General features: G+C 49.7%; 2 protein-coding genes across 3 annotated transcripts in view; one reads left to right on the forward strand and one right to left on the reverse strand.

Annotated features, from left to right (window-relative positions):
- ACSF2 (acyl-CoA synthetase family member 2) overlaps positions 1 to 22807 on the forward strand; it is a gene marked incomplete at its 5' end in the record, with an annotated part of 35959 nt that extends 13152 nt beyond the window's left edge. Inside the window, 8 exons of the mRNA XM_005424591.3 lie at positions 607 to 698; positions 1772 to 1848; positions 20147 to 20254; positions 20362 to 20513; positions 20954 to 21095; positions 22169 to 22279; positions 22440 to 22508; positions 22600 to 22807. Coding sequence (XP_005424648.2) covers positions 607 to 698; positions 1772 to 1848; positions 20147 to 20254; positions 20362 to 20513; positions 20954 to 21095; positions 22169 to 22279; positions 22440 to 22508; positions 22600 to 22650 — 802 coding nt within the window. The remainder of the gene's footprint in view (positions 1 to 606; positions 699 to 1771; positions 1849 to 20146; positions 20255 to 20361; positions 20514 to 20953; positions 21096 to 22168; positions 22280 to 22439; positions 22509 to 22599) is intronic.
- CHAD (chondroadherin) lies at positions 3088 to 11232 on the reverse strand. 2 transcript variants are annotated; one of them, XM_005424589.3, is made up of 4 exons: positions 10390 to 11232; positions 6595 to 6758; positions 6286 to 6431; positions 3088 to 4041 (listed from the first exon to the last, which is right to left on the reverse strand). In XM_005424589.3, the coding sequence occupies exons 1-3, from the start codon at positions 11167 to 11169 to the stop codon at positions 6290 to 6292; spliced, it is 1086 nt and encodes a 361-aa protein (XP_005424646.1). In that variant the 5' UTR covers positions 11170 to 11232; the 3' UTR covers positions 3088 to 4041; positions 6286 to 6289. The 2 variants fall into 2 exon arrangements, with proteins under 2 accessions (XP_005424646.1, XP_005424647.1); XM_005424590.3 differs by having other exon boundaries at positions 3088 to 4044.
- Positions 22808 to 25001: the final 2194 nt, after the last annotated feature.

Raw genomic sequence — 25001 nt, forward strand, 5'->3', positions numbered from 1 at the left:
CTTCCTTCCCACAGTGGGAGAGGCAGATTTGCTGCTGCACTCAATTGCCCAGGCACTTCAGGAACCAAAGTCTGCCTTTTCAGCTGTGCTTGGGAGTGTGTCATCCTTCTTCTGAAATTAAGGAATCCTTCCTGTCACCATAGGGCTTTGCTTGGGAAGCATAATGCTGTCTTGGTTTGCTGTGGCTGCTGTGTTTTCACAGCTGAACACCTGCCCTCCTTTTCCAAGTCCAGCTCTGCTGCTGGGATAGGGTTTCCATATTGTTCCTTAAGTACAGCTTGGGAAAGAAAAGATGCTGTCTGCATCATACATGTACATATGTCTCTATATTTTATGCAGATGCATGTCTGTGTATGCTGCACATCTGCTGTGCCTGCCTCCGTGCTGCTGCTCTGCAGCCCCAGATGGGACAGGAGGGGATGGGACAGGAGGGGATGGGACAGGAGGGGATGGGACAGGACGGGATGGGACAGGACGGGATGGGTGCTGAGCTGGGGGGAGGGGATGGGACAGGAGGGGATGGGACAGGACGGGATGGGTGCTGAGCTGGGGCTGCCCCCAGTTTCCACCTCTGCAGCTTTGCCTTTTTATCCCTTCTTTCTCAAGATGCTCCTTCCTCCTTGGCACACCCACCATGTTCATAGACATACTCTCCCAGCCAGACTTTGACTCCTATGACCTGTCAACTCTCCGGGGAGGTAAGTCTCAGAATTCAAATGGGAAAATCCTGAGAACCAGGATATTCCTAGTTCCCTGCTGGGAGGCCATATTTTTCGTTTTTGTGAGCACACATCTCTTCTGATGGGAAGAATTTAGTTGCATGAGCCTTGTGTTTCCCCTGTTAATTTGATGCCACATTTCTTTTCCTTGGGGAATCCTTCCAATCCATCATTATGTATTTTAGGACTCCTTCATCTGAAGGCAGTCTAGGGAAGGACCTTTCTATTTTAGCTGCAAGGGGAGGTGTCAGGAAGGGCTTGAATTTCCTTATCTCTCCAGCCACCACCATGTGGCAGCAGATGCTTTCTGTGTCTCAGACTAGTGCAGTCCGTAAAGCAGAGCCAAGCTCAGATTTCTTTCTCAGACCTGAAGTTTCCTGCTTGTTTCTGAAGTCATTCATCCTCATGCTGGAGGGTGTGATAACATGTGCTGGAGCTTCCTCTCTTGTCCCAGCCCACCTTGGAAATAGCTGGGCAGACCACCAGTCCTTTTGAGGCAATAATAGTATGGAGAGAGTACGGTGCTGGAGCATAAGGAAATATTTTAGCAAGTTACCTAATCATCTCTGCTATGTGCAAAACAATCCTGTCTTCATCCTGTTCCCCACCAAAGCCCATCTATTACCCTGCTCTTTTGCTCTGTCATCCTAGGTTGGAACAGGTGGCAGTGGGACCTACCCTCTCCCAAAAGGGAGAGGCAAGGCAAGAGGAAAGGTTTTTGGTTTTATGGTGATGATCGATGAGAGTGTTTGTCTCACTATAAAACTGTGTCTCTTTCTGCTATGAATCTTTCCATTTTTGGGGAAATGTAGGTTGGACTAGGTTTGAGTTATAGAGTTTATTTTCCTGTTGAGAAAGGCAAATTGGCCTTGCTACAGCCTTTGCTTCTAGAACAACTAGGACCTGTATAAAAAGATTTAGGAAGTATTTTGACACGAACCAGTGTATCCCACAGGTCTTGCCAGCATTAAATCTGGGAGTGGAGATCCGTTTAAGGGACCACTCCTGGGAATAAATAGCTAGTTTCCAAGATATTTTCCTCTTCATTCCAGGAATTATTGGAGGTTCTTCTGTTCCCCCTGAGATCATGAGGACAATTATCACCAAGATGCACATGCCAGAGGTTGTGGTGAGTTGTGGTGGCTGTGACCAGACCTGCAAGGGGTGTTGGTCGTGGTGAGACGCCAAGTTTGGGTTCTCTGGACCACAGTGGTACCTGGTGGTCCTGGAGCTGCTGGGATCAGGCTGAAGAGGGAAGGCTCAGAAAACCTGGAAGACAGAAGTGGGGGTTCTGCCTGGTTGCTGCTGAGGTGTCTGGGGAGGAAGCTTCAGAAGAAGACAAGGCATCACATTCAATGTCATTAAGTGAAATTCTGCTGCTCATTTCAAAACTTATACTGACATTCAGTTGTACACAGTGCCAGGATTATGGTGGCAGAGGCAATGCTGGTTCATGGTGCGGGTGGATGCTTACATTCCTCTTGGTGTGGAGCTGTCAAGTTTCTTTGCCCATCCTGGATTTCCTGTGGATGTAAAACCTCATTGCATGGTTTTTGTCTGAGTCAGGTCATGGGAATGGTGCCATCCACGTGTGCAGCACCAAATGCTGCACTGCTAGAAGGGCAGCATGTGCTGGGCAACGTGTCCTGCTGCTCCACCACCCTAGGCCTGTGCAAGAGCCACCAGCATGTGCTGCATGTGGGGGACAGGCCACCAGCAAGGGGGTCGGTGACCCTCTAGGTGACACATTTCCTAGGCATGTCCTGCCATCTGCATGCAGGATGCATGCAGAATGGCTGCGCCAGAAAAGGACTATTTTGTTTTGCCCTAAAGGAAATTAATTTGGTACCATGCTGCTTCCCAAGGCTGAGGAAGCAGCCAGTAGTGATGGATAAACATGTGGGTCTGGGAGTCAGATCAGGCTGTTGTTGTTGGCAGACCCCAACTGCACCAGCAGTAGGGTTTTACAGGGACAACTCTGTGCTCTGCCACAGACCAGGGGAATCCAGGGCATCTGTCCTGAAGCTGTCTTGGATGCAGCCAGTTTTTTTTCCTGGATATGATGCTCTTAATGCTGAGCTGGAAACACCAGGGTTGGTGCTGCTGCTTGAGCTCTGTCAGGTGACAGCTACCTATTTTCATAGTAAAACTGAGTTTGGCCTCACAAAATATTTTCAAGCATTAATGTGAGAGCCCAGAACTCATTAGGTGTCACATGTTCCTGTTTTGTAGCAAGAGAAATAATAAAACGCTCCCAAACAGTTGCTCTGCCCATGGGATAAAGAGGATTAAGTCTATATTTGTGCCACTGGTCTCATGTTACTGCTGATCCCTCCAGCCCTCAGACAGACACACAGAGACTTGTTGATTTCATCTTTGCAGCAAGAGCTTTATACAGAAGATGTACATAAGAAAATATACAATTTGATTTCTATATAGGAGGCAGAGGAGTTTTCACCCTCTTAAAGGTCATTTACACTGTTACAGAGGAATAAATAGACATATATTTATATAACTTTTCAGGATTAAAAAACATAGTTGAATTGCAACTGTGGCTTTGAAATAGCTGTGACAATAAACCATAGTCATCCTGGTGTCCTGCTAGATCCTCTGGAGCATGGGTGGGAAGGAGAGGAGGGGTGCCTGAGCCAACTGCACCATGCACACCTTCTCCTCTTGGACATCTTGGTGACCTCACAGAGTGGGAGGGAAATCCAGTCTTTAGATGGCTCCAGTTTTGGAGGGTCCCAGTACTGTTTCCCTTAAAGGATTTCTGGCCAGTTTTGGGAGATGGCTGCCTCAGGGCCACTGGCTCTTGGTCACTGCTTCACCTGTCCCCTCAGCCCTGGCCTGCAGGGATCCCCTCTGTGGGAAGGCAGGGGCATCTCTTTGCATGGGTTGAGACCAATTTTCCTTATCAAGCAGCTGGGGGAGGGGTGCTCCTACCTTCCCATTTGCTCCCTCTCCTCTGGAATGGGAGAGACAGCAACCAGCTGGTTGATCAGGGACTTGGGTTCTGTTTCTTCTGGGAAAGATGACTGTGTTTTACCAGCAGGATCTAGCTTAGCTTGTCTTAATGTGGTCATGCATAGTTTAGTTTTTAAAGAGGCCTCTTTTAAAATACGTAGATGTCAGAAAAGATTGAGAAGGTGGATTCCGTCCTTGTGATCAGCAGAGAAGCAGGGATTCAGAGGAGGCTGCAGGTGTTCATATATATCAGAAGTGTTTCCTGACAGGTAGGAGAAGCTCAAGGAAGGACTCAGAAGTCAGTAGTTTTCTGATGGTTGAAGTGACCGGTCACCAGGACGGGCCATACTGGAGCCTGCTAGCATTAAAAAAGAGAGAAGGCCACATCTTTAAGGGGATTTTTCCAGCAGAGCAGTAAACTTGTAACATTTGTCTATTTTTAAACCAGTGGATGAAGCCCATACTTGAAAGTGAAGAGTTTGGAGTCAAGGAGCTGTTACAACTTCCTGCACCAGAGGAAATGGGTTAGTCCTATCTCTGAGCTACTCTCCCAACTCTCTGTGTGACTCCTGAGGATCTTACCCAAAATGCTGATGGTCAAGGGACACTTTCTTGGCAGAGGAAGGAAGCTCAGAATGAAATTTTCAAGAGTAGCGGAGTATTTTGATGCCCTGCTTCTGAAAATCCAGGTCAGGTGTAGTCTTAGAAACTACCAAGCAGCTTTTCATCTTAAATGTAGCCAGTGCCCCAAGTCAGTCCTCATCTCTGAAGTACAGACCCCTGTATATGACAGCTGCCTGGCTCTCAAGGGGTGCATGATGAAATCAGAGGCACTTTCATAAAACTCATGTTCACCACACTGGAGTGGGTTTGTGTACCTGCATTTTGGCATGACACCTGAAGGCACTGAGCTTTGTCTCCTGCAAGACTGAAATAAATAGTTTCCTATTTCGTTAGCACTTGTAAACCTATTCGAGGGAGCTGGATGGAAAGCTCTACAGGAAAAAAAAACCAGGTATTATTGTCATGGTTTTCTTACTCTCACCATGGAGGAGTGAACTGGGATTGAGTTCAGGCAAGGAAAGAAGATTAAGAAGGGTCAGACCTGTAAATAAACTGTGTTTAAGTATGGTGGTTTAGAAAACTGAAGTTTTTCCGTGCTTAGAGCAGAACTTTTCCTGCCCTGTATGGAATGACTGGTATTTCCATCTCTAATCCATAAAACCCTCTGGCACTACAAGAGAAATAACCGCTTTAGAAAGGCACAGAGCAGCTGGCATAATCCCTGACAATTTGGTCATAAATTTCCTTTCTCTACCCTGATGTGCATATCCTTAGTGAAGTGGGGATCACAAGGCCATACCATGGCACAATGCCCACCTCTTTTCATACAATGCAGTGCAGGATCACTGGACTTTCTTTAACAAATGAGAAAAGGCCCCTTCCCCAAGAGCTTACAAACTTGCAGGCTCATTCAAAATCCTCTGGAATCTGTACAAACTCCAGACCTATTTCTGGGATGGGAAAAAGTAAAATGCTTGGGGTGGAGTGATGACAGTTGTGGCTTTTTTGCTCCTCTGCAGGCTGAACTTAATACCCCTGGTAGTTTTCCAGCTGTGGAAGGTGTCTGTGTGATCAGTTTTCACAGTTGGTGTTTGCCTTGGTAGCTGTCAGCAAAAGCTCATTGCTGGAGGGGAAGGCAGCCTGGTCTCTGAATCACCTCCTGGCTCAGGACACCTTACCCAAAGAATATTTCCTATCTTGAACCTCCCTCCCCTGGGATACTCATTTGAAGGCAACAGACATTTTTAAATACCTGACTGTCTTGGAGGGAATTGTTGTGGAAAAGGAAGTGCTGAATCAAGAGCTGCTCCTTATGAAAGATATCTACTTTCCTATGGGCTGGGCAGTCTGGGGCAAGACTTCCCAGCAATGCCCTGTCCTGGATTTCACACCAGATCTGGAGAACCTATACAGGACAAAGGGCTGAGCATCTCCAGTTGGTTAGAAAAGTAAAGCTTGTGTGGTCCCAGCTCAGGGTAGGAGTCAGCTAAATCCACCCTTGTTTTGATATATAGTGTTTATCCCTTTTGTATAACAATTACATCTTGACTTGATATGGGGCTCTGGTGTTAGGACAGGGTGCATGTCACCATAGTGCCTGAAGCATGATTGAGGCTTAAACCCTAATACAGTGTAGGGCTTTTGGTTTTTTTCCTTATGTACAGCGATTGCTGCAAAAAGAGATAAATTTTTTCTCATGTTGCAATAGAAGCTCTGAAGATTTCAAAATTATTCTGTGTGTATTTTAAGGATCCTTAGTTCTCTATTTCATATTTATTTACATGTTTTGCCCTTAATTTCTGCCCCAGGCCTGTCTTTAGCCCTATATTTTTTTCACAGAGCTGGTTCCATCCCTGGTGCTGCAGGCAGGTTCTCTGCTCTGGGAGCTCATGGAGCCAGGAGATGGTGCAGCTCTGAGCAGAGGCATCTGTGGGGGGATGGATGAGCTGCTGTAAGCCAAACCCTGGTGGCATTTGAGACTGATGCCACCAAAGGTGCTGGGGCTTCTGCTGTGACTAAAAGGGAACCATCTTACGTGTTTAATGGCGGCTCCCCTTCCTGGACCTCTTGGTGGGCAGCTTGCAGGAGCGGAGAGCCGGGGTGTCCCTGATGGGCTGTCCCCGGTGCTGGGCTGGGGTGGAGCACGTGTCCTCAGCACGGGTGCGGTTGCCTTTGAGCCACCTGTGACACAGGGAGGAAGGAAGAGAGGAGCTTGAAAAAAGGGCAAACCACGGCCATCAGAGAGCAGGGTGGGGAGAGAGCTGCCGAGTGTGACAGCAGTGTCCTGGCGCAGCTCGGGGGCCCAAGGAGGCCCCGGGGAGCGCGGGGTGCGGCGGTGCCGTACTTGCGCAGAGGTGCCAGCTGGCAGCTGCAGTGCCAGGGGTTTCGGGAGATTGTCAGCGTCTCCATTTTGTCGAAAGGGAAGTTTCGGGGCAGTTGGGTGAGCCGGTTGTTCTCCACGTGGGCGGTTTTCAGCACGGTCACGCCAGCAAACGCGTTGTCTGCAAACTGAAGCACAAAGGTTTCTGGTGAGGAACGTGGAGTTGGGGAATGGGGACTCCAAACATGGGGGCCTCTGTTCCAGACTTTGAGTGTCATAAGAGCAAGGCTGCCCAGAGAAGTTGTCAATGGGCTATCCCTGGAAGTATTCAAGGTCAGGATGGACAGTGCTTGGAGCAACCTGGTGCCCATGTCAGGGGGTTTTGGAAAGGGATGATCTTTAATGCCCCTTCCAACCCAGGCTATTCTATCATTCTGTGAAGCATGGAGAGAGCAAGAGAAGAAGCTTTGAACAGGGAGCTGGCTTGCTGGATGCTCTATACACTTGAGAGGCAGCAGGCTGGTGGGCTCATAGTTGATGGAGTCTCCTACAGGGAGAGCTACATCCCAAATCCATGTGGGATTGTCTTTGCAGCCACATCCCTAAATAAATTGAAATCTGGCAACCCTTTTTTATTTTTGAGCTATAATTCTTCATTCTAATTGAAGATATATTCTGGTATATTCCTTTCTAAGGCTGGAAATCCTCCCAAGGCCTGTTGCCTTGCCTGGAGCAACTGAAGGAGGAGTGTTTGTGGCCTCTGAAGGGGCTGTAGACTTTGGCAGTGCCTGGGGGCTCTGAGTGGAAATTTACACTTGGCATTTGAGCGATGCAGAAATACAAGCAGGTTTCCAGCACCTCAGCCTCCTCCATTTTTTCTCATTTCCAGTGGGTTTTTTTGTAAGGGATGCTGTAAAATTTGTGCTTTCTTGGTTGACAGGGAGGCTTTAAAGTAGAGCCTCCCTTAAGAAAGCTGTTAAAAAGCAAGAGAGGCCGTAGATCTGACTCTGCAGCTCTCCCCTCTCTTCCCTGAAGCCTCATCCCTGATGTTTTTCAGCCCATGGTTACTCAAGTTGGAAAGTTGTTGAAAGCAAACCCCTCAAAAGGAACTTCCATGGCAGTGATGGGTTGGGGAGGGGCTCCCTGACACAGCACAAAGCTCTTCTTGGCTATGACAAACCATTTCTTCCCCCTCTCAAAGTAGGGGAGAGCTTTCTCTAAAGGTTGGAGAGGACACTCACTAGGTCTTCCCAAAGCCCCAGGACCTGTGCTCCCATTTCTGAAAAGAACCTTGCACTTCTCATGGACCATGAGGGTGTGTTCTTGCTCTCTAAGCTGAAAAGCTTGACATAGGAAATGTACTATTTTAAGCCATGAACTTTTGTCATCTTCCAAATTAAGCATTGCTGGATGGGATTAGAGCTTAGCTAGGAGACACCCAGACTCTTGTAGCTGTTAGACAGTCAGCATTGCTGGTCTTCTCTTTCCAAAACGGAGCTGACCTCAGGAGGCTGGGCTGTGCTGATAGTGGAGCTGCTCTGAGGGATGCTGGCACGCCATGCAGAGGGGCGGGAGGGCTGGACAGTGGTGTTACTGTCTCAGCTGCTCATTCCTCTCCCAGCCCCATGAGAAGAGTTCACATCTGCTGCTAACAGCTACAGAGCTGCCTGCCAGATCGTGTCTTTGGGAAGAAAAGGGTGATTTTTATCTCTTATTTAGATGGAGGATTACTGCTGTTAAGTTATTTTACACCGAATACACAGACAGGGGTGCCTGTCTCGTGTTGAGGTACAAGGATGGTCCTGGCCTGTGCAACACAGCCCTGTGGGGTCCAGCGTGGGTCTGTGATTCTGGGGGGAAATGGGAGCTCTGTGCTGGAGCCTGAGCTCCAGCTTTTACTCAGGCTCTTCCTTTTGCTCAAATGTAATTTAGGCTGGAGTAGAATTGCGTGGGTTTACTCTTTATCAGCTCAAAAATCTTGCAGCCATGCAGGGAAGAGCTAAGGACAGCATGTTTGTGAAGGAGAAAGGGCTGCAGTAAAGATGCTGGCAGCACTTAGAGCATTCGGTGGTGATTTCCTGGATCGTGCAGCCTCCGTGATTAGATGTCTCTTAGCAGTGCAAAGTTCACACGTGGGCTGTTTGGGTATGAGACCTTTGAGGATTTGAAGGGAAAATGAGCTGGAAGCTTTCTATTTGCAAGCCCTAAAGCTGCAGAAGCCACCCCTATTGGTGCTGATCCCATAAACTGGTGTCCTGTTGGGCTGCTGTGGAGGAAAGGAGGCACTGGCTGCACAAGAGCCTTTTAAGTTCCTATCCACAGGTAGTCACTGTAAAAAAAAAAAAAAAAAATCCTTTTTGCTGTCTAGAATTGTTAACCATTGCTTCTTGGTCAAACCAAGGATGCTTATTTCCCTGGAACACCCCAAAGTCTAATTTCTTCAACATGTAACTTGGAACTCTGATATCTCTAGCTGGTACAACATTATGCTGCAATATTTGACTGAAAGTGCCTTAGAACTGAGTCTACAGAAGTACTGTCACACAGCATCTAAGGTCTTGCCTAGTAGAGGCATTCAGGATTAAAACCATTGCCATTAACCTGAGAGGTTAATGCTCAGAGTGGTCAAGGGCTTAAATGCTGAAGTTATTACTCAACTGGTTTAGTTAGTGTTGTTCTGCACCTGGACAGGCCATTATTCCAGTTTTTGAGCTTTTTGGAATTCTATCTCCCTTTGAAAACTCTGGTTTTGTGCATTTCTTGTAGCTTTCATGTGATCTGCTCATCACTGTGAGACTGAGTTGTGAAGAAATTCTCTTTTTCATCATATCTTCCTGCATGTGGTGGGTGTTGCTTTGCAGTGCAGTCCCAGCCTGGCTCACCTGGACTCTCTTTGGGCTTCCTGGCAAAGCATCATCCCAGGGAGAACTGTTCTGTTCTGCCTGCAGCTCCCTCTCTTTCCAGCCACGTGGGATTCACCCAGGACCTCAGGCTGCATCAGGATGCTGTGCTGGGTTCTGCAGCACTGCCAGGCTTTTCAAAGGTCCTAATACAAGTGATTCCCTGAGTGTGATACTCCTGCCTGTGGATCCTGCTTTCTCACAGAAAAAGGAGGAGGTTGTTTTGCCCTTCAGGATACCTGAATGTCCCTCCTCCCCTGCAGTGGGAACAGGGCTCCTTTGTAAGATGCTGCGAGAGTTCCTTTTGAGACAGCATCAATAAACAAACCTTTCTTTGTAACGTGTCAGGTTGGGAGGCAGTGGGGAGGTGAAGGTCTGTACCCCTACCTGTCTGCAAGGCAGGGGTAAGAAACCAGGACTGTTCACAGCCCCTCCAAGGAACCTCCCTCTCCCAGTCTATAGCAGGTACCTGGGCTGAGCAAAGGAGGCAGAGCAGTTCAGCTTTGCAAGGTGGAAGTGCCGTCCACTATGAGGGACACGCTCACCTCTCATCCCTCACCTTGTGTCTGTGAATATGGAAGGTTCCTAATTGTTCTGGAGCATCCCAGATACCTTTCTCAGTGTCTGGTGTCACCTCCAGCTTGGGAGGGAATGCACTGCCTTGCATCCATCCTGAGGGCTTAATCAGCTCCAGATAATTTGGTTTTGCATAAATAACAGAGGGGTGGGGTGTGCTCTCTCATCCCTCGCTTGAGCCACGTCAGGGTGTAGTCAGTGCCTTGCTGCCTGCAGAGCCTACAGACCTGCACTTCCCCTGTCCTCTGTAAGGGAGGGTCAGCAAACCAAGGGCTTTGTAAAGGGGAAGAAAAGAGAGCCCCATGTTTCTGATCTGGAGCAAGTGGAAGGAGAAGGAACTCACCTTCTTCAGTTTCATGTTGTCCAGGTGGAGTGTCTGCAGGTATCGGCCAAAGGACTGGAAGGCGTTGTCAGGGATGACCTCAATTGGGTTATGAGAAAGCTTCAGTTCCTCCAGCACTCTCAGCTTACTCATTGCATTCACAGGGTAGCTGCTGAGCTGGTTCTTGTCCAGGTGGAGGACAGCAAGGTTTTCCACATCCTCCATGGCCCCAGGTAGGAGGTTGGTGAGGGCATTGTCGGAGAGGAAGAGCCAGCGCAGATCTTTAGCCCCGTTGAAGACCCCTGGTTTCAGCTCCTGGATTTTATTGCTGCCCAAGTGCAGGATGAAGAGGTTGACAAGAGGGGAGAGAAGACCTTTGGATAGGTCTGGGATCTTGTTCTTGTCCAGGTACAGGTAGGTGAGATCAGAGAGATCATCAAAGGCTCCTGGCTTTATGACACTGATCTGGTTGTCGGTGAGATAGAGGTAGACCAGGCTCTTGAGCCCCCGGAAGGCTCCGGTGGAGATCTCCTTGATCTGAGAGCTCTGGAGGTGCAGGGACACCAGCTTTTTCATGTCACGGAAGCCGTTGGTCGGCAGGATGGGGAAGTTGTTCTTCTGCAGGTTGAGAAGCCGTGTCTGCTCAGGCACTTTGGGGATCTTCTTCAGCCCCGCGTTGTCACAGATGACGTGCTGCAGGTCTCCGCCGTGGCAGTGGCAGCTGGGGGGACATGCCTGCATGGTGGAGACGAGACATGCCAGCAGGCTGAGGACACCGAGGAGGAAGCCTGACCCATTCATGGTCAGATCTGGAATTAAGTGTGGTGGGAAGAGAAGCAGGAGGAGGAGAGTGACGGGTGGGAGAGAGAGAGAGAGAGAGAGAGAGAGTAACTGGGTTTGCAGCATACTGAACACAGCCCTATTTATAATGTTATTAAAAAGCAAAATCCCTTCCCACAAACCACAGGCAGCAGCCAGTTGGAAACAACTGGCTTTGGGAACTTACTGCGAGCTTAACCCCTTGGCACCAGGCAGAGGAGTGTCCACAGCCCTGCCTGGCCCTGCTGCTGAGCGATGTGCAGGAGTAGTTTTCATCTCTGGAGGAAAATGGGAGGCAAATACTCAGGAAGAACCAATGTAGACCTGCTCTGTGGAGAACCTCCCTGGTCCCTGCTGAGCAGAGCCCAGATTCATCTGCAGGGGGGAAAACAGCCTGCTTTGGTTGAACAGCATAGCAGGGAGCACTGCTGAGCTCCACAGCCACCTCCTGCTGGAGCTTCCAGCAGATTCTGGGGTTCTACTTAGCCTCAGCTGGTTTGGGGAGAAGCATCGGGTCCTGTTCTCACAGAGGAAGGTTCCTGGTGGGGGGTGGGATGCCTTTTTTCACTGATTCAAGAGGAGTTTGCCTAAACAGGGATTGGAGAAGGTGGGAGTGCTTTGGGGTCATGCCAAAGGCCAACAGTGCAGCAGTTGTTCTTGTGATGCAAAATTTTGGTTGAACACTTCCAGATCTAGGCTGCATTGAAGAGCTGGCCAAGCAAGGGAGTGCAAAGACAGTCTTAATTTCTTTTCTTTCTGTGTCTTTTCTTATGAACAGTTGAGGATAATATGGTCATGGTCAGGATGCCTGGTGCCTTCCAACAAGGGGTGGGGCAGCATCAGAGCCTGCAGGGAAGTGATGGGATATAGGCTGGTGGATATGAAATGCCAGGCAGTGGTGTAGAGGTGGGTGGCAGTGCCTGTGACTCTCAAGGCAGAGCTGTGGAAAGAGAAAAGCATTGGCATTGGTAAAGAGATGGAGAAAGAGCAAAACAAAAGAATCGCTGCTGGAGATGGGAGTGGCATCTGCCTTGGTTCCTTTCTTAGGGTAGTGGTGGCAAAGGTGAATTAACACCACAAGGGATGTCCCCTGCTCTCCCAATAAAGAAGGTGAAAGCAAAGCAGTTAAAAGCCCCAGTGCCCGCTTCTGTGAGCGTGAAGAGAGAGATCCAGGGGTTGCAGGGTGGGGTTTGGAATTGGAACATTTTGAACTGATTTCCAGCCAGTTCCTGGCTGCAGCAAAGAGCTGAGAGCTGAGCATATAACTGTGAGCTTGTTGAGATTTCTGCTCCTGAGGCTGGCTGCAGAGCCCCAGTGGAGCCTGTGCAGAGGCGAGACGGGCTCAAGAAGGGGAGGAAATCCAACGGCTGACTTAGGACACAGACTGGCTTATTCACTGAGATTTCTGGGTTTTTCCATTGTTGCAGTGAGGAATCAGCTGGCGCTGCCGAGCGTGCTCCGGACCGTGTTATGCAAACGGCCTGGCAGCCCTGCTCTGGTCAGCAGCTGTCAGTCTGAGCAGTGTTTGCACTGCAGGACTAATTTGGGGAAGAAAATAGGCTTCTGGGGTGAGAATGTGGTTCTGGTGAGTCTGTGGCCAAACAATGATGTAATATGTGGGACCGTGGTGCAAACCAGGCCATGTCAGGCTTTCAATGTTTGTCAGCTCTGAGATGTGATGCCTTGGAGCAGCTCACCTCAGCACCAAGAGCTTCTCACCTCTGGAGAGATGATCTGACCTTGAGAGCTCCATGCTCCTGCTGGAGAGACCTTCTGGTTACTGTGGGATTTAAAATTCTTTGATCAAAACAATGGTATTTTGGCTTATGCCTGGTTCAGTAGGCACCACAATGGTCATGCACGTGCTTTTCTCTCTGGAGAAGCTCTTCGAGTGCCTTGGTCAGGACCTTTGAGACAGAGAAGCAAGAGATAGATAGAACCTTCTATGTTTTCCGTCTTTGCCTCTTCAGTTTGCTGTTCCATGATTCTGAGGATGCTCCTGAGTGTGCACTGCTCATAAAGCTCAGGCAGGGAGCTGGGGGAATGATTGGAAAAGAAAAAAAATCACCTTTAAAGCATCATCTTCTATCTAATAATTGATTTTATTTTTTCTCTCTGAGCAGGTTCAACCACTTTAATTTTCACTGTAATCCTTTGATTAACAAATCCTGCAGTTATGTTACTCTGTGCAAGAGCAACTGGTGGGTGATATTTAAAACCCTGTCTGTTTCTGCTGGACTCTGAATCTGGGGACTGAATCTGTGCTCCTTTGCTGAGAGTCTGATACTTTAATTTCCCCTTGCAAAAAAAAAGTCATCTGACAGCTTACTGCTTCTACAGAGATTTTGGCCAGTGTGGATCAGGTTGGAGCAAAAAGCTGGTGAGGGCCTTGCAAACCCCATCCATAAATACATTGTACCCATGTATATTTCTGGAACAAGACCCTTTTCAAAGGTTAAACTGCTCAAACATAAAACCTCCTTCTCTTTCTTCCTCTCACTTTCTTGTACCTTTTTATGTTTGCTGGCTGAAACTGCATATCTAGGGGGACAGAGACACTCTCTCCCTGCAGGGATGTGTGTGCTGTGGCTGTGGACACCAGTGAAGTGTAGCTTCCTTGTGAAAATGCTGGGACATAGCTGCCACAATGCTGGTGTGACGTGGGAGGCTGTCCCTACTTCAGCACTCCTGCCAGTCCTGATCCTGAAGTATAGTTTAGGTGGATGCCAGGTTATTATTGGGGAGAAAGGTGTCTGCTCCTCAGATCCATTTCTCCAGACTCAAGTAGTGAATAAAAGGAAGTTCTTTCCCTTAGTATTTTTTGATTTCCATGCCTCGGCAAGCACATTCCTGCGGTGGGAGCTGTTTGGCATCTGCCACAGCTGGCACCTCTCCCCTGGCTCCAGGTTGTGTTTTGAGCTGCTCACTAGACAGCTCTGCTCTTCCCACACCCTTAACTGGCCAGCAAATGTCCAGCCATCCTCAAAAGCCTGCCTGGGTCCCACTCGTGGGTGGTTGGCATCTGCAGGTGACAATGGAGCAGTGTTGGTGTCCCTGTGCCGCAGTCAAGGGGAGCTGAGTCCTGGCCAGCTCCTACCTCACATGTCCCCTGGGACCAGCACTGCAAGGACATTGCAGAAGAGGCAGGATTATCCTGCCACCTCTCTTTCTTAATTGATTAACAGTTCTGCAAACATTCCTGGTGATTTGCAGATGCTGGACTCCCCTCCTCTCCTTCTTAGAGGTGTTGTGGGCTAAACAAATAAATACTGTTTTTGAAGCAGTATAAATATAGATTTGGGGTGTTTCTTTGATGTTGCAGGTCCGACCTGGTTTGATACCATACTGGAGATAGTATTTTCCATGTTTAACCTTTATTTTTATAATTATGAAAGTTCTGGCATATCAAGACAGCTCCATAGTTAAAATAGTCCATTGCTCTTTTAAGCCTGATTCTGTAGCTTTTAGGGACTCCAGATCTGGTTTCCTGTGACAGTGTAGACTTGCAATCACCTTCTTGGACTGGCACCAGTGTAGCTGGCCTTGGGGTGCAGCCCTCCTCTTTTTGGCTGAAGGTGGGGGCTCAGGCATCTTCTAGGGGTGTCCAGGAATGTCCCAGCTCTTGTGGAGCTGAGCCCCTGGCACAGGGTTGGGGGCAGGGTGGGAGAAGGTGCAAGTTCAGCAGTGTCCCATGGATTTGTCCCAAGGGCAGAGTACACTCCAGACAGTGTTTGAGGAGCTGTGGTGGATGGGCAAAGGGAAGTTCCAGGGGTTTTCTTGAGTTCCCCTCTCTTCTAGGCAGCTCCTGTCCCAGCAGTAGCATCCAGGGTTCTGAGTTCAGACCTGAATTGCCATTTTAATTTTAAATTCTTGAAGAGTCCCATCACTGCAGTTTGTAGGCTGCTTGTTGAGCTGGAGGAGGTGATGGTGGGTCTACCTCCTTTCTTCTGATGGTTTTCTTCCACTGTAGCATGGCCTCCACCCATTGATCTGTTGCCAGTTTGGCTCCCCATTGATGTCCACCCACCCTTCCCTTCTGCTGATTCCAGCAGCTGCTGGATGAGGCTCTTGGCCTCTCCTGTGAAGCTCACCCAGCCCTTACAGCCTCTCCCAGCCCTGCTGTGTCCACCCTGCAAGGCACCAGATGTTCCCTAGCATCCCACTGCTCTAGCCAGGACTCTTGTCCTGGTTTGCAGAGCCTTCTTCCCTTGTGGAGCACCACTGATCCATACAAGACTTCTGACTTTCCCGAATGTTCCCCAGCCATTAGTCCCCGCTGTTCTCAAAATGGAAAATGGGCTTCATGTGGTGACAATATTTCTGCTTGTCCTCGGCCTCCCCATCCCACCCCACCTTGTTTTGGGGAGATCTGATGAGTAGGTGGTTTCTGTAGCTGTGGAAATGGGCTGTGAGAACATTTAAAATGCCTCATGGAAATAACAAGATTCCAGACTTCCAGCCATGTGTTTGGTCGCAGCTGAGGTCTCCAAATCCATAGGGGTGTTATCTTTGCCCCTAGATTTTTGCTGAGTTTCCTTGTCCAATAGTATCCTGATACCTCCAAACCAGTGGTTTTCTACCTTCATGTGACCTTTGTACATTTCCTCTCACTTTTTAATTTTATTTTCACTTTTCCCAAGTGCATTGGCATCAGCACTAGGGAGGATGGGGTTAATTGCCCAGCAAAGACCTTTTATCACACTGTGGATAAACCAGTAACTGCCCATGTCTTTGCTGGTTGCCACTGGGCAGCACTTCTGCACTGCTGGCAGGAAGGGGGAAACACTTCCAAGCCTCAAGGCTTCTGCTTGGCCTGGAGAGAAGAGAGGCAGCTTTAACTCAAGACCACGAGGAGCAGCTTGTCCTCACTGGGCAATAACAGGAGATTCATTCCTAGTGCAGTCTCAGCCTGGGCACACTGGGTTGTCCTTTCGGTCTCCTCCTGAGGCAAAGCCGTTGCGTGCCACAGCACAGGGAAGGTGCTTTGGGCACCTAATACTTCTGGGATCTCTTTAAAGCCCCATTGAAACTGGGACTGTCTGGCAGCTCTCTTGGTGGAGAGATGTCAACAGGGTGGCCACCCTTAGAGATTTGTCCTGCAAGACTTGTTTGTTTGTGTCCTGATGTTTTTGACACAAAGATGGTACTGTTGCTGGGGAAGGAAATGAGATCTCAGTGTGACACAGGCTGGATGTGATCAGAAGTTGTTTTTTGCAGCAGCAGCAAAGTTGACCTGAAGGTTCAGGAATATTCCAATACAACTGGGGATAGTGGGATATCTCCAAAGCAAGGAGACGCATGTCCCCAGGGGACAGAAAATTTAGGGTGATCTTGGCAATGAGCAGCTGAGTGAGGGAAGGTTCTTGCTCAGTTGAGAATGATTTGGAGCTGGCTGTGATGGGAAGGGATGGGGTTGACTCAGGGGGAGATATCCAAGACAGACGCACTCGGCATAGGTTTAGGGATAATTAAATCCATCCAGCATGTTACACTGAGAGCGGGTCAAAGGGCCTCTTAGAAGTCCCTGAACACATCTCTTGGGTTGCCAGTCTGCTTTCTGTTGTTCATGATGCCCTCTTTGAAGTCTGAAAATCCCTATTATTTCACATTCAATTTGCTGCATTTTTTCTGAGGCCAATATTGTCTCCAGCAGAGCTCAATTTCTGTAGGCTTTAGTTTGGCAGTTCAAGCCCTGCCATCATCATCTTCCAGCGTGGCACTACTGGAGGGTGGTGACGAGGAGTATGAAGATGTTCCCTGAGCAGTGCTCAGGTCCAGGGTAGGGTGTCCTCCAAGGAACTCATGCCTTTCTGCAGCCCTGACCTTCTGCTCCAGTCCCACCCAGTATAACCCACTTGGGGTACTGGTGGTTAAAACCCCAGCCTTTTCATTACAGCCTTTCAGCAGCAGTTAAATGTGGAGGACACTGGGTGTTTTTATTGCTGTTGAATGCCAGGGAAAACCAAGGAGCAGAGGGCTGATGTGGCTTCTGCCAAGTTATGCAGTAAATAAGCAGCACAGTTGGGAAAAACCCAGGGTCTTCAGAGTCCCCACAGTCCCCACCAGGTCAACTTGCCTCCCAAATGTTTACTAAAGAGACTGAAGTCTGATTGTTCTTACTTTATTTTTAATTTTTAGACGCTTCCCTCTTCAGGCTGTTTTGCCTGTTCCACAGTGACCAGTATTTGAACAGCACTAGCAGGAAATGTTTGGGAAATGTGCTTTAAAAAACACAGTTCTGCTAAGATGTTCCTTTTATTCCTGGTTTATACAGAGGCTTGGGATTCACAAAGAATGAATCTCTTGTTGGTAGGAGCAAGTTAGGCAGCAGTTTGTTTTGGAGCTGTCTTTGTCATCATTGAGGGCAGGACTGATCTGGCTGTTGGGGTGTCACTTGTGGTCCTACAGTAAAAAAAGGCTTTGAGGTCAATTATATTTTGTATTCTTGTAGCTCCTCTTGAAGCCAAGGGTCCAAGCTGGAATCTTTGCCTCTGGAAAGCTCTGCTTTGACACCATATACAGCTCCAGTGGAAATTATGGAGCTGATGCTGAAATTATTGGGTGAGGTTTTCTGGACTGAATTACACCAGATGACAAGGCTGAATGATGTTAATTGTCCCTTTGGGTTATGAAGGCTTGGAATCTTCATGGATATCTCCAAGTTTAAATTGGTGTGTGGAGTTTCGTGGAAGTGTTGTTTCATCTGCTGCTGACAATGGACATGTTGGATGGTCCACGTGTCAGATAAGGGCTGGGAAGACAGCTGTGCTGGCACAAGGGTTTGCTCCATTGCCTGCCTCCATCCCAGGAATACAGCTGTGGATAACCATCCTAAGAGAGAAATAACATCTTGGAAATAACATCTGGAGCAACATCCTGGTATCTGGCTACAGAGTGGTGTGCTGGTGTAGGCAGGGGAAGGCAGTAATTGGGAAGCAGATGAGGGGCTGGAGGTTCAGACCTGTGTTGCCCTCTGAACCAGTTGGGAAGCCCATTTCTGAGGGTGTGAGGGTGTTTATGGGGACAAGCCACAGGCCAGGGCATCAATAGCTGGTGTTTGGGGTATAGGGCACAGTGCTAGGCATCTGGAGGAGCCTGGTGAGCCACAGAACTCACAGCATCATCCTGCCAGGGAGCTGCAGCTCCTGCATCCAATTAAACTGCTGGAGAGACCCGGAGAGGCAGCAAGGATTGACTCAGGGCTTGGCTGGGATCCTGGGACCAACACTGCAATTCATCCAGCAGAGTAAAACAAAAAAACAAAGGCACTGGGATTTTTAATAAGTGTCTAAGGTCTCGGATTTGGGTCTGGTCAGTCATTTGATCCAGCCACAGGACTCGTATTAGTGGGTGGGGGAGAAATCCAGTCTGAGCATGAGACGCTGTGGGTTTGCATCCAGCTGGGAAGTTGTCCTTGTGTCTGGGAGCAGAAGCCTATTCACAGTTGCTCCTTGGGGGCTGCCAGGCTCCAAGCAGAGCAGTTTGCACCAGATGGTCCCTGCAGCATCCTGGAGAAGTTCTCCTCCAGATTCCTGGATAAAAGCAGGCTCCAGCTTGGATTCATGCTGACCCTGGTGCAGTCAACAAGAGCATCAGCCGTTGTGCCAGACTGTGCCCAACATGAGATCCTGCAGCAGCTCCAAGCAGTGGAAAGTGCCAAGTGCTCCAGGGTTATTACACACTGTTGTACCCCATACCAGTGTTGTCTTCAGCTCATTCACAATATTTTCATCCTTGTTCACATGCTTCATCATAGTCCTTTGCAAAGCTCCACATTAATTTGGGGCAAAGTGTCTGGAGTTGGGTGAGCACCATGACCATGTAGGCACACCTGGGCATTTACTCTGAAGGAACTGACCAGATCTGGGTGCCAGGGCAATTTGGGGGTGAGAGCTGCTCATGTGTCAGTCTGGAGAACTGCAGGAGAAATGAGGAAATACCTCCCACACCAGCCCTTTCACAGCCATGCTCTCCCAGCAAAGCAGCCACCAGTGACGTTACTGGGATGACGTTACTCTGAGTGGGTCAGAGACACCAGAGCAGTGCTCCAGCAGCTCCCACTGCTGAAACACAGTTCCCAAGAGCTGAAGATGTAGCAGCAATCCTAGCAATGGTGCTATTGGTGCAGCTCAGAGCTTCTCAGGGCGCCTCCTGTGCAGCTCCTGCTGCCTCAGCCTGGCCACTGAGCTGGGCATAAAGCACTGGAATTTTCCTCTGAGGAGAAGTGACCTTCAGCTGAGGTGGCTCAGAGCCTGCCATAGGGATTAGCTGTGAGGGAGGTTTAGCAGCAAGAAGCTTTTGTCCTGCTGTGAGGCTTTGGGTCTGTAAGGGCAGCTGTGCCAAGTGTTGAGCAGCCTCGTGATGCCTTACAAGGATTACAGGGGCTGATGTCTGCAAAAGGATCTGAAGCAAGCAGCCATGCTGCAGGACACACTGTTTCCCACAGAAGTCTGCTGCTGGCTCCAGGGTTTTTCCAAAGTGATGTTCTATGTTCCCTGAGTTATTGGAGATGCAAGGTGAACTCAATACCTTGACTGCAAGGGCACCAAGGCAAAGTCAATGTCTGGCAGAGATGGTACGGGACAGGGCTTGGAGAAACAAGGGTTGAAAAAGAGCGCGGTGAGCGCTCCAAGAATAGCAGTTGGGGTGTCAAAAGTACATGACACCCCAAGTGTTGTGGTTGATGGGGTCAGGAGTATTGTGAAGGAGATGAAGAAGGCCATGGCAGGCAGGTGCAGTGATGCTTTAACTCCTGTTTCTCCAAGACTCTCTGGCAGAAGTGTCTGGAGGGCCCCATCCATAGCCAGCAGAGCAGGACTTCCTGTCACCTGAGTGGCTTGGGAGAACATCCTCCTCACACCCCACTCTTGCCTGCAGTCATGACCAGCTTTGTCTTTCCTGTGTCTGAAGTCATGTGGTCCCCTTTCCCCCTGAGACATTTCATCTCCTGTGTTTGCAGGTTGCCTATGGGACCACAGAAAACAGCCCTGTCACCTTCATGGGGTTCCCCAATGACAGCATCAAGCAGAGAACTGAGACTGTGGGATACATCTTTCCCCACACGGAGGTGACCATGACCTTTCCCACGTGCTCCAGGTGCTCTGCCAGCAGCAGACCTCACTCCATCCTCACTGTCTGGTGCTGATGTCCAACTAAGCCCTTCTTCTCTTCCAGGCAAAAATTGAGGATCCAGAAACAGGGCAATCTGTGCCTCTGAACACTCCTGGGGAGCTTCAGATCCGTGGCTACTGTGTCATGCTGGGCTACTGGAATGACCCTGCCAAGACAAGTGAAGTGATCACTGCTGAGAGGTGGTACAAGACAGGGTGAGTCTGAGAACTTCTCCCAGATGGTCCCACAGGGTGGCACTGGATGAGGATGCATGGGTGTGTATAGGAGTGCTTGGCTGGGATTTCCAGCATAGAGAAAACTGTCACAGTTTATCCCTCTGATCTGTCTGTGACACTTAGAACTGCTTTTAGCACAGAGCCCTTGGTGCTGAGTGTCCCTGGAGAGGGGGATTGTCACTGGCCACTTGTGCTTGGAGGGATTGTAGGGGTACAGGGCAGGGCCAGGCATTTCCTCCCCCCTAAACCCTGGAGCTTGTGTGGAGGCTGCCAGTTTCTGTAACAGGAGCTCTTTGATCTCTTCCATGTGCTCAGGTGGCATCTCAGCCGTTATCCTCTGATACTACCCTGGCTGGGTGGGAGCATCAGCCATTCTTCCACCCAGCTGGGACAGGACTAGAAGGGCGTTGTCATTTCAGGGACATTGGGGTGCTGAATGAGCATGGCTACTGCAAAATTGTAGGGCGTTGCAAAGACATGATTATTCGGGGAGGAGAAAACATCTATCCGGCAGAACTTGAGCAGTTCCTCCACACCCATCCCAAGGCTGAGGAGGTCCAGGTGAGTGGAAGGAGGTGGGGTGAGTGAGAATCTGGTTTTGGGAATCTTGTACATAAAGCTTCTGGGATTGCTGCTTGGAACCTGGTTGTCTTTCCCTGTTTTCAGCATCAAATTCCATGTAATATTGGTAAGCAAGGAGGAGGGAGAGTCTCATGGGATGGAAGGGGCATGGGACATATGGATTGTGGCAATCCCCTTGTGTTCCAGCTGCATGTCTGCAAAATGCTTGTCATTCTTCAGTTTTAAACTGCCTGTCCATTTCATGACTCCCTCTGAAATTCTTACTCAGAAAGCAGTCTGGAAGGACAGTTTTTACTGATAATTGCTCAACTCTGACATCCAGAAAGACTCTTCCAACAAGCCCCTGGAGATGAGGAGTGAGACTTAGTTTCACTCCTTTGCAAGATAGCAAAGATTTCCAGGACTGAGCAGCTGCTCTGTGTCTGCTGGGATTGTTCTCCTCCAGGTTTTGTGCCAGACAAGTTTCCCCATAAATAAACTGCTTATTTAGTCAGAGTTCTGCCTGTGCCAGGCGAGCATCTCTCTTTGGAACAGTCTCAGTGCAGATGGGTTGCAAACCAGCCCTGTTTGTGTGGTTTCTAGGGCTTTATGTCACTGCTCTGGACTCAAAAGGATCAACGTGTCTCTAGCAGTTGGAGATAATGGTTCAAGGCAGAGAATGACAGTAGGATTCTTGTGGAATAGGGGGAGCAAACTTTGGAGAGAGCTCAGGCTTGGGAAGCCCATTTCCTGGTGTCACAGGCAGAGGCCCACTAAGATCTGTGATTATAAGGGTTTTAAATAATGCTGTAATTCAACCTCATCCTTCCCCTGCCATTCCATCTGGAGATGCCGAAGCACTCATGGCAGCCTACCAAGTCTCCTTGTTGTTTGTGAAACCTCTTGCCCCATTTTTTTGGAAGCAGAGGGATGATGACAGGTCTGTGTTGCATCCACAGTGCTCCAGCACCCTGTGGTATGGAGTCAGGGTACACACCATGGGCCAGCACACAGACCCTGTGGGAGGCCAGGGACATCCCCAAGGGTCACACTGTCCATCTCTCCCAACCCAGGTGGTTGGTGTGAAGGATTCAAGGATGGGAGAAGAGATCTGTGCCTGCATCCGACTGCGGGCTGGGCAGGACTGCACCAAGGAAGAGATTAAAGCTTTCTGCAAAGGGAAGGTGGGTTCCCAGTCCTCAGTCTCCTTCTGGACCAGTACACCCAGTGGCTGCTGGGGACTGGTGGATGAAAGCCCATGGATTTAGAGCACTGGGGGACCCAGCCCTGGCAGTGCCAGGCTGTTCCTCTCAGGTTGTGCAGCCCTAGTTTTTCTCTTCCCAGATCTCGCATTTCAAGATCCCACGTTATGTTGTGTTTGTGAGCCAGTACCCACTCACTGTCTCAGGCAAGGTAAGAGGGGGCTGGGGCAGGGCAGGAGCCCTGGCATTCTGTCCCAGCTCTTCTCTGAGTCTCTCTCCCTGCTCTCTGCCCTCTATTCCAGATTCAGAAATACAAGTTGAAGGAGCAGATGGAGAAGCACTTGCAGCTCTGAGACTGGGAAGGCAGAGCAAAAAGCAGGATAAATCAGCCCCATTTCAGTCAGCTCTGAGTCTGGTTTTCACCTGTGCCTTGGGCTACGCAATGGAGGTTTTCCCTGACATCAGGCTGATGGCACTTCTAGTCAATAAAACAGAGCGCCTTTTTCCCCAGTTGGGCTTGTTTCTTTGCCAACAGAAATACTGTGGTGTGAGGAAGGGATGCTCATTTGTGGAATTCTGTCCAGTTACTGAAAGACCTTATGAAGATTTAAAATTGTTGAGTGTCTGTGAGCAGCTTGGCTGCAGCCATTTCACACGAGCTGAACATATGCTGGTGGGTATTTTACCGACACTCTTAAGTCCAAATGCCCTGGACTGGCTTCCCAGGATAGGTGATGCCTTTTCTTCTTGGATGCTGTGAGACTCCTGGGTTATTTAAGAGCAACTGAACTTGAAATGAGGGGCAGGGGTTTCAGAGAATGAGACTTTGCATTGGGGCTCTCTAAAACTGGCTGGAAAAGCTCACTCTGTTCCCACACCTCCCCCAGGTGTTTCCCCAAAAAAAAAACCTTCTCCAAGGTAGACATGGCTTTGTTTATTTTGTTGTTTTGGACAAGACAGACAGTAAGGCTATTGCAGAAATACCAAAATTCTTGTCCCATCGGCAGCATGAAGCAGAGCATACCTGGGACAGCATTTTACGGGAGTTATTTGGTACCTCCCAACCATGAAACACTCCTGTGAGAAGAGGGATGGCAGAGCTCCTCTTTGCCAGCAGAAGTGTCCCACCCCAGCTGGAAAGCAGATAATGTTGCTGCCAACTCTTGCTGACCTCCTGCTGTCTCCCTCCCACTTCCTTTCCCCGAAGAGCTGAAGCTGGACCCCCTCCATGCTGCAGCTTCCTCCAGTGGGTGGAGGGCAGTGGTGCAACAGGGAGAAAGAAGCGTCAGCGAGGTCTCAATCCTTTATCTCACAGCTGGACTGTGGGCTCTACCCATGGAAGCAGACAGCAGGGCCATGTTCCCTGTCCACGTCTGCACTCTGAAAGAAAAAGATATGGATGGTTTGTGTCCATCTTTTGTACACTGTCTTTCCAGCAAGTTCCTCTCCTGCTCCCACACTGCTCATGGGGCTGGTTTCAGCACTGATCCTTCCACATTTCACTCAGGTCTCCTCCCTTTCCTGGTTACCTCTGTCACCTTCCTTCCTGAAGGAAGAACTTTTACCTGCATGACAGGAGCTGTAGCCAGGGACCTTGGGGACACAGAGGGCCTCTGTGACTGATGTCTAGGGAAGGACTGTTTACCTTCTTTTGCTTCCCACAGCACTAACCCAGGTGCAGGACAGGCCTGCAGTGAGTGGAGCTTCTCCTCCCCTCCCTGATCAGTACCTCCACACTTGGCACAACCCCTACCCTGCCCACAGGTGCCCCATGTACTCGGTATAGATGAGGGCAGTGAATAAGAAATACCAGTGCTACCAGCCCTGGCTGGTGAGGACAGACACACTGCTAAGAAAACCAGTGGGTCCTCGTCAGAGCCAGCACAGGGGGAACAGTCCCTGTCACCCCACTCCTGCTCCTGTTCTGGGAGTGGGGCAGCACCATCCATGGGTATGAGCCCTGGCTGAGCCTGGTCCCAGGGAAGCCTTCCCTACCATCCCATGCCTTCCCCAGAGCGTATCCACCCCTCGCCAGCCAGGACACCTCCCGCAGTTCGTCCTGCCCCTTCCCAACCCCTGGGATTATGCATCCCCGGCTGTAAATACTCAAGGAAGAGGAAGAGCTGGTCATTTTGGCTGCCAGTGCAGTCTCGGTGTGTGCAGTGCTCCAGGCTCGCTCCATGGCTTCTGCCCTGCCCGTGCCTGAATCCCACTCTTATAGTCCTCGCTGCCTGCCCGGAATCTCCCCGGAGAGGGAAGGTTACATCAGGGGTGTTTTACACCGAAATACGCGTTACTGACCTGGGAACAGGAATCTGCAATCCCAGCCTTTGTCATGGGCATTTCAGAGTTCCTCGTGACTATTAATAGAGACAACTACTGACGTCGGGGTTCGTCAGCTGCGGGTTTGCACAACTCTGAGTGGGGACAGGCCACCTTCCTCCGCCGAAACTCCGGAAAACCCCTGTCGGCCCCGAGGAGCAGCCGAGGAAGGATGCGGGGGCAGGTCCCAAACCTCGTTCGGACCGTGCATGTGGGGAGGACACCGAGGGAGGACACTGGCCCTGGCATCCCCAGCACCGGGAGAGGACACTGACTCCTGCATTCCCGGCTCCGGGGAGGACACTGACCGCAGCACCCCCGTCATTCACAGCGAGCATATCCCACACAGCTCCTTCGGGAGCGAAGGGCTTTGCCCCCGATC

The sequence above is a fragment of the Geospiza fortis genome, unplaced genomic scaffold (assembly GCF_000277835.1).
Source record: "Geospiza fortis unplaced genomic scaffold, GeoFor_1.0 scaffold244, whole genome shotgun sequence".
NCBI lineage: Eukaryota > Metazoa > Chordata > Aves > Passeriformes > Thraupidae > Geospiza > Geospiza fortis.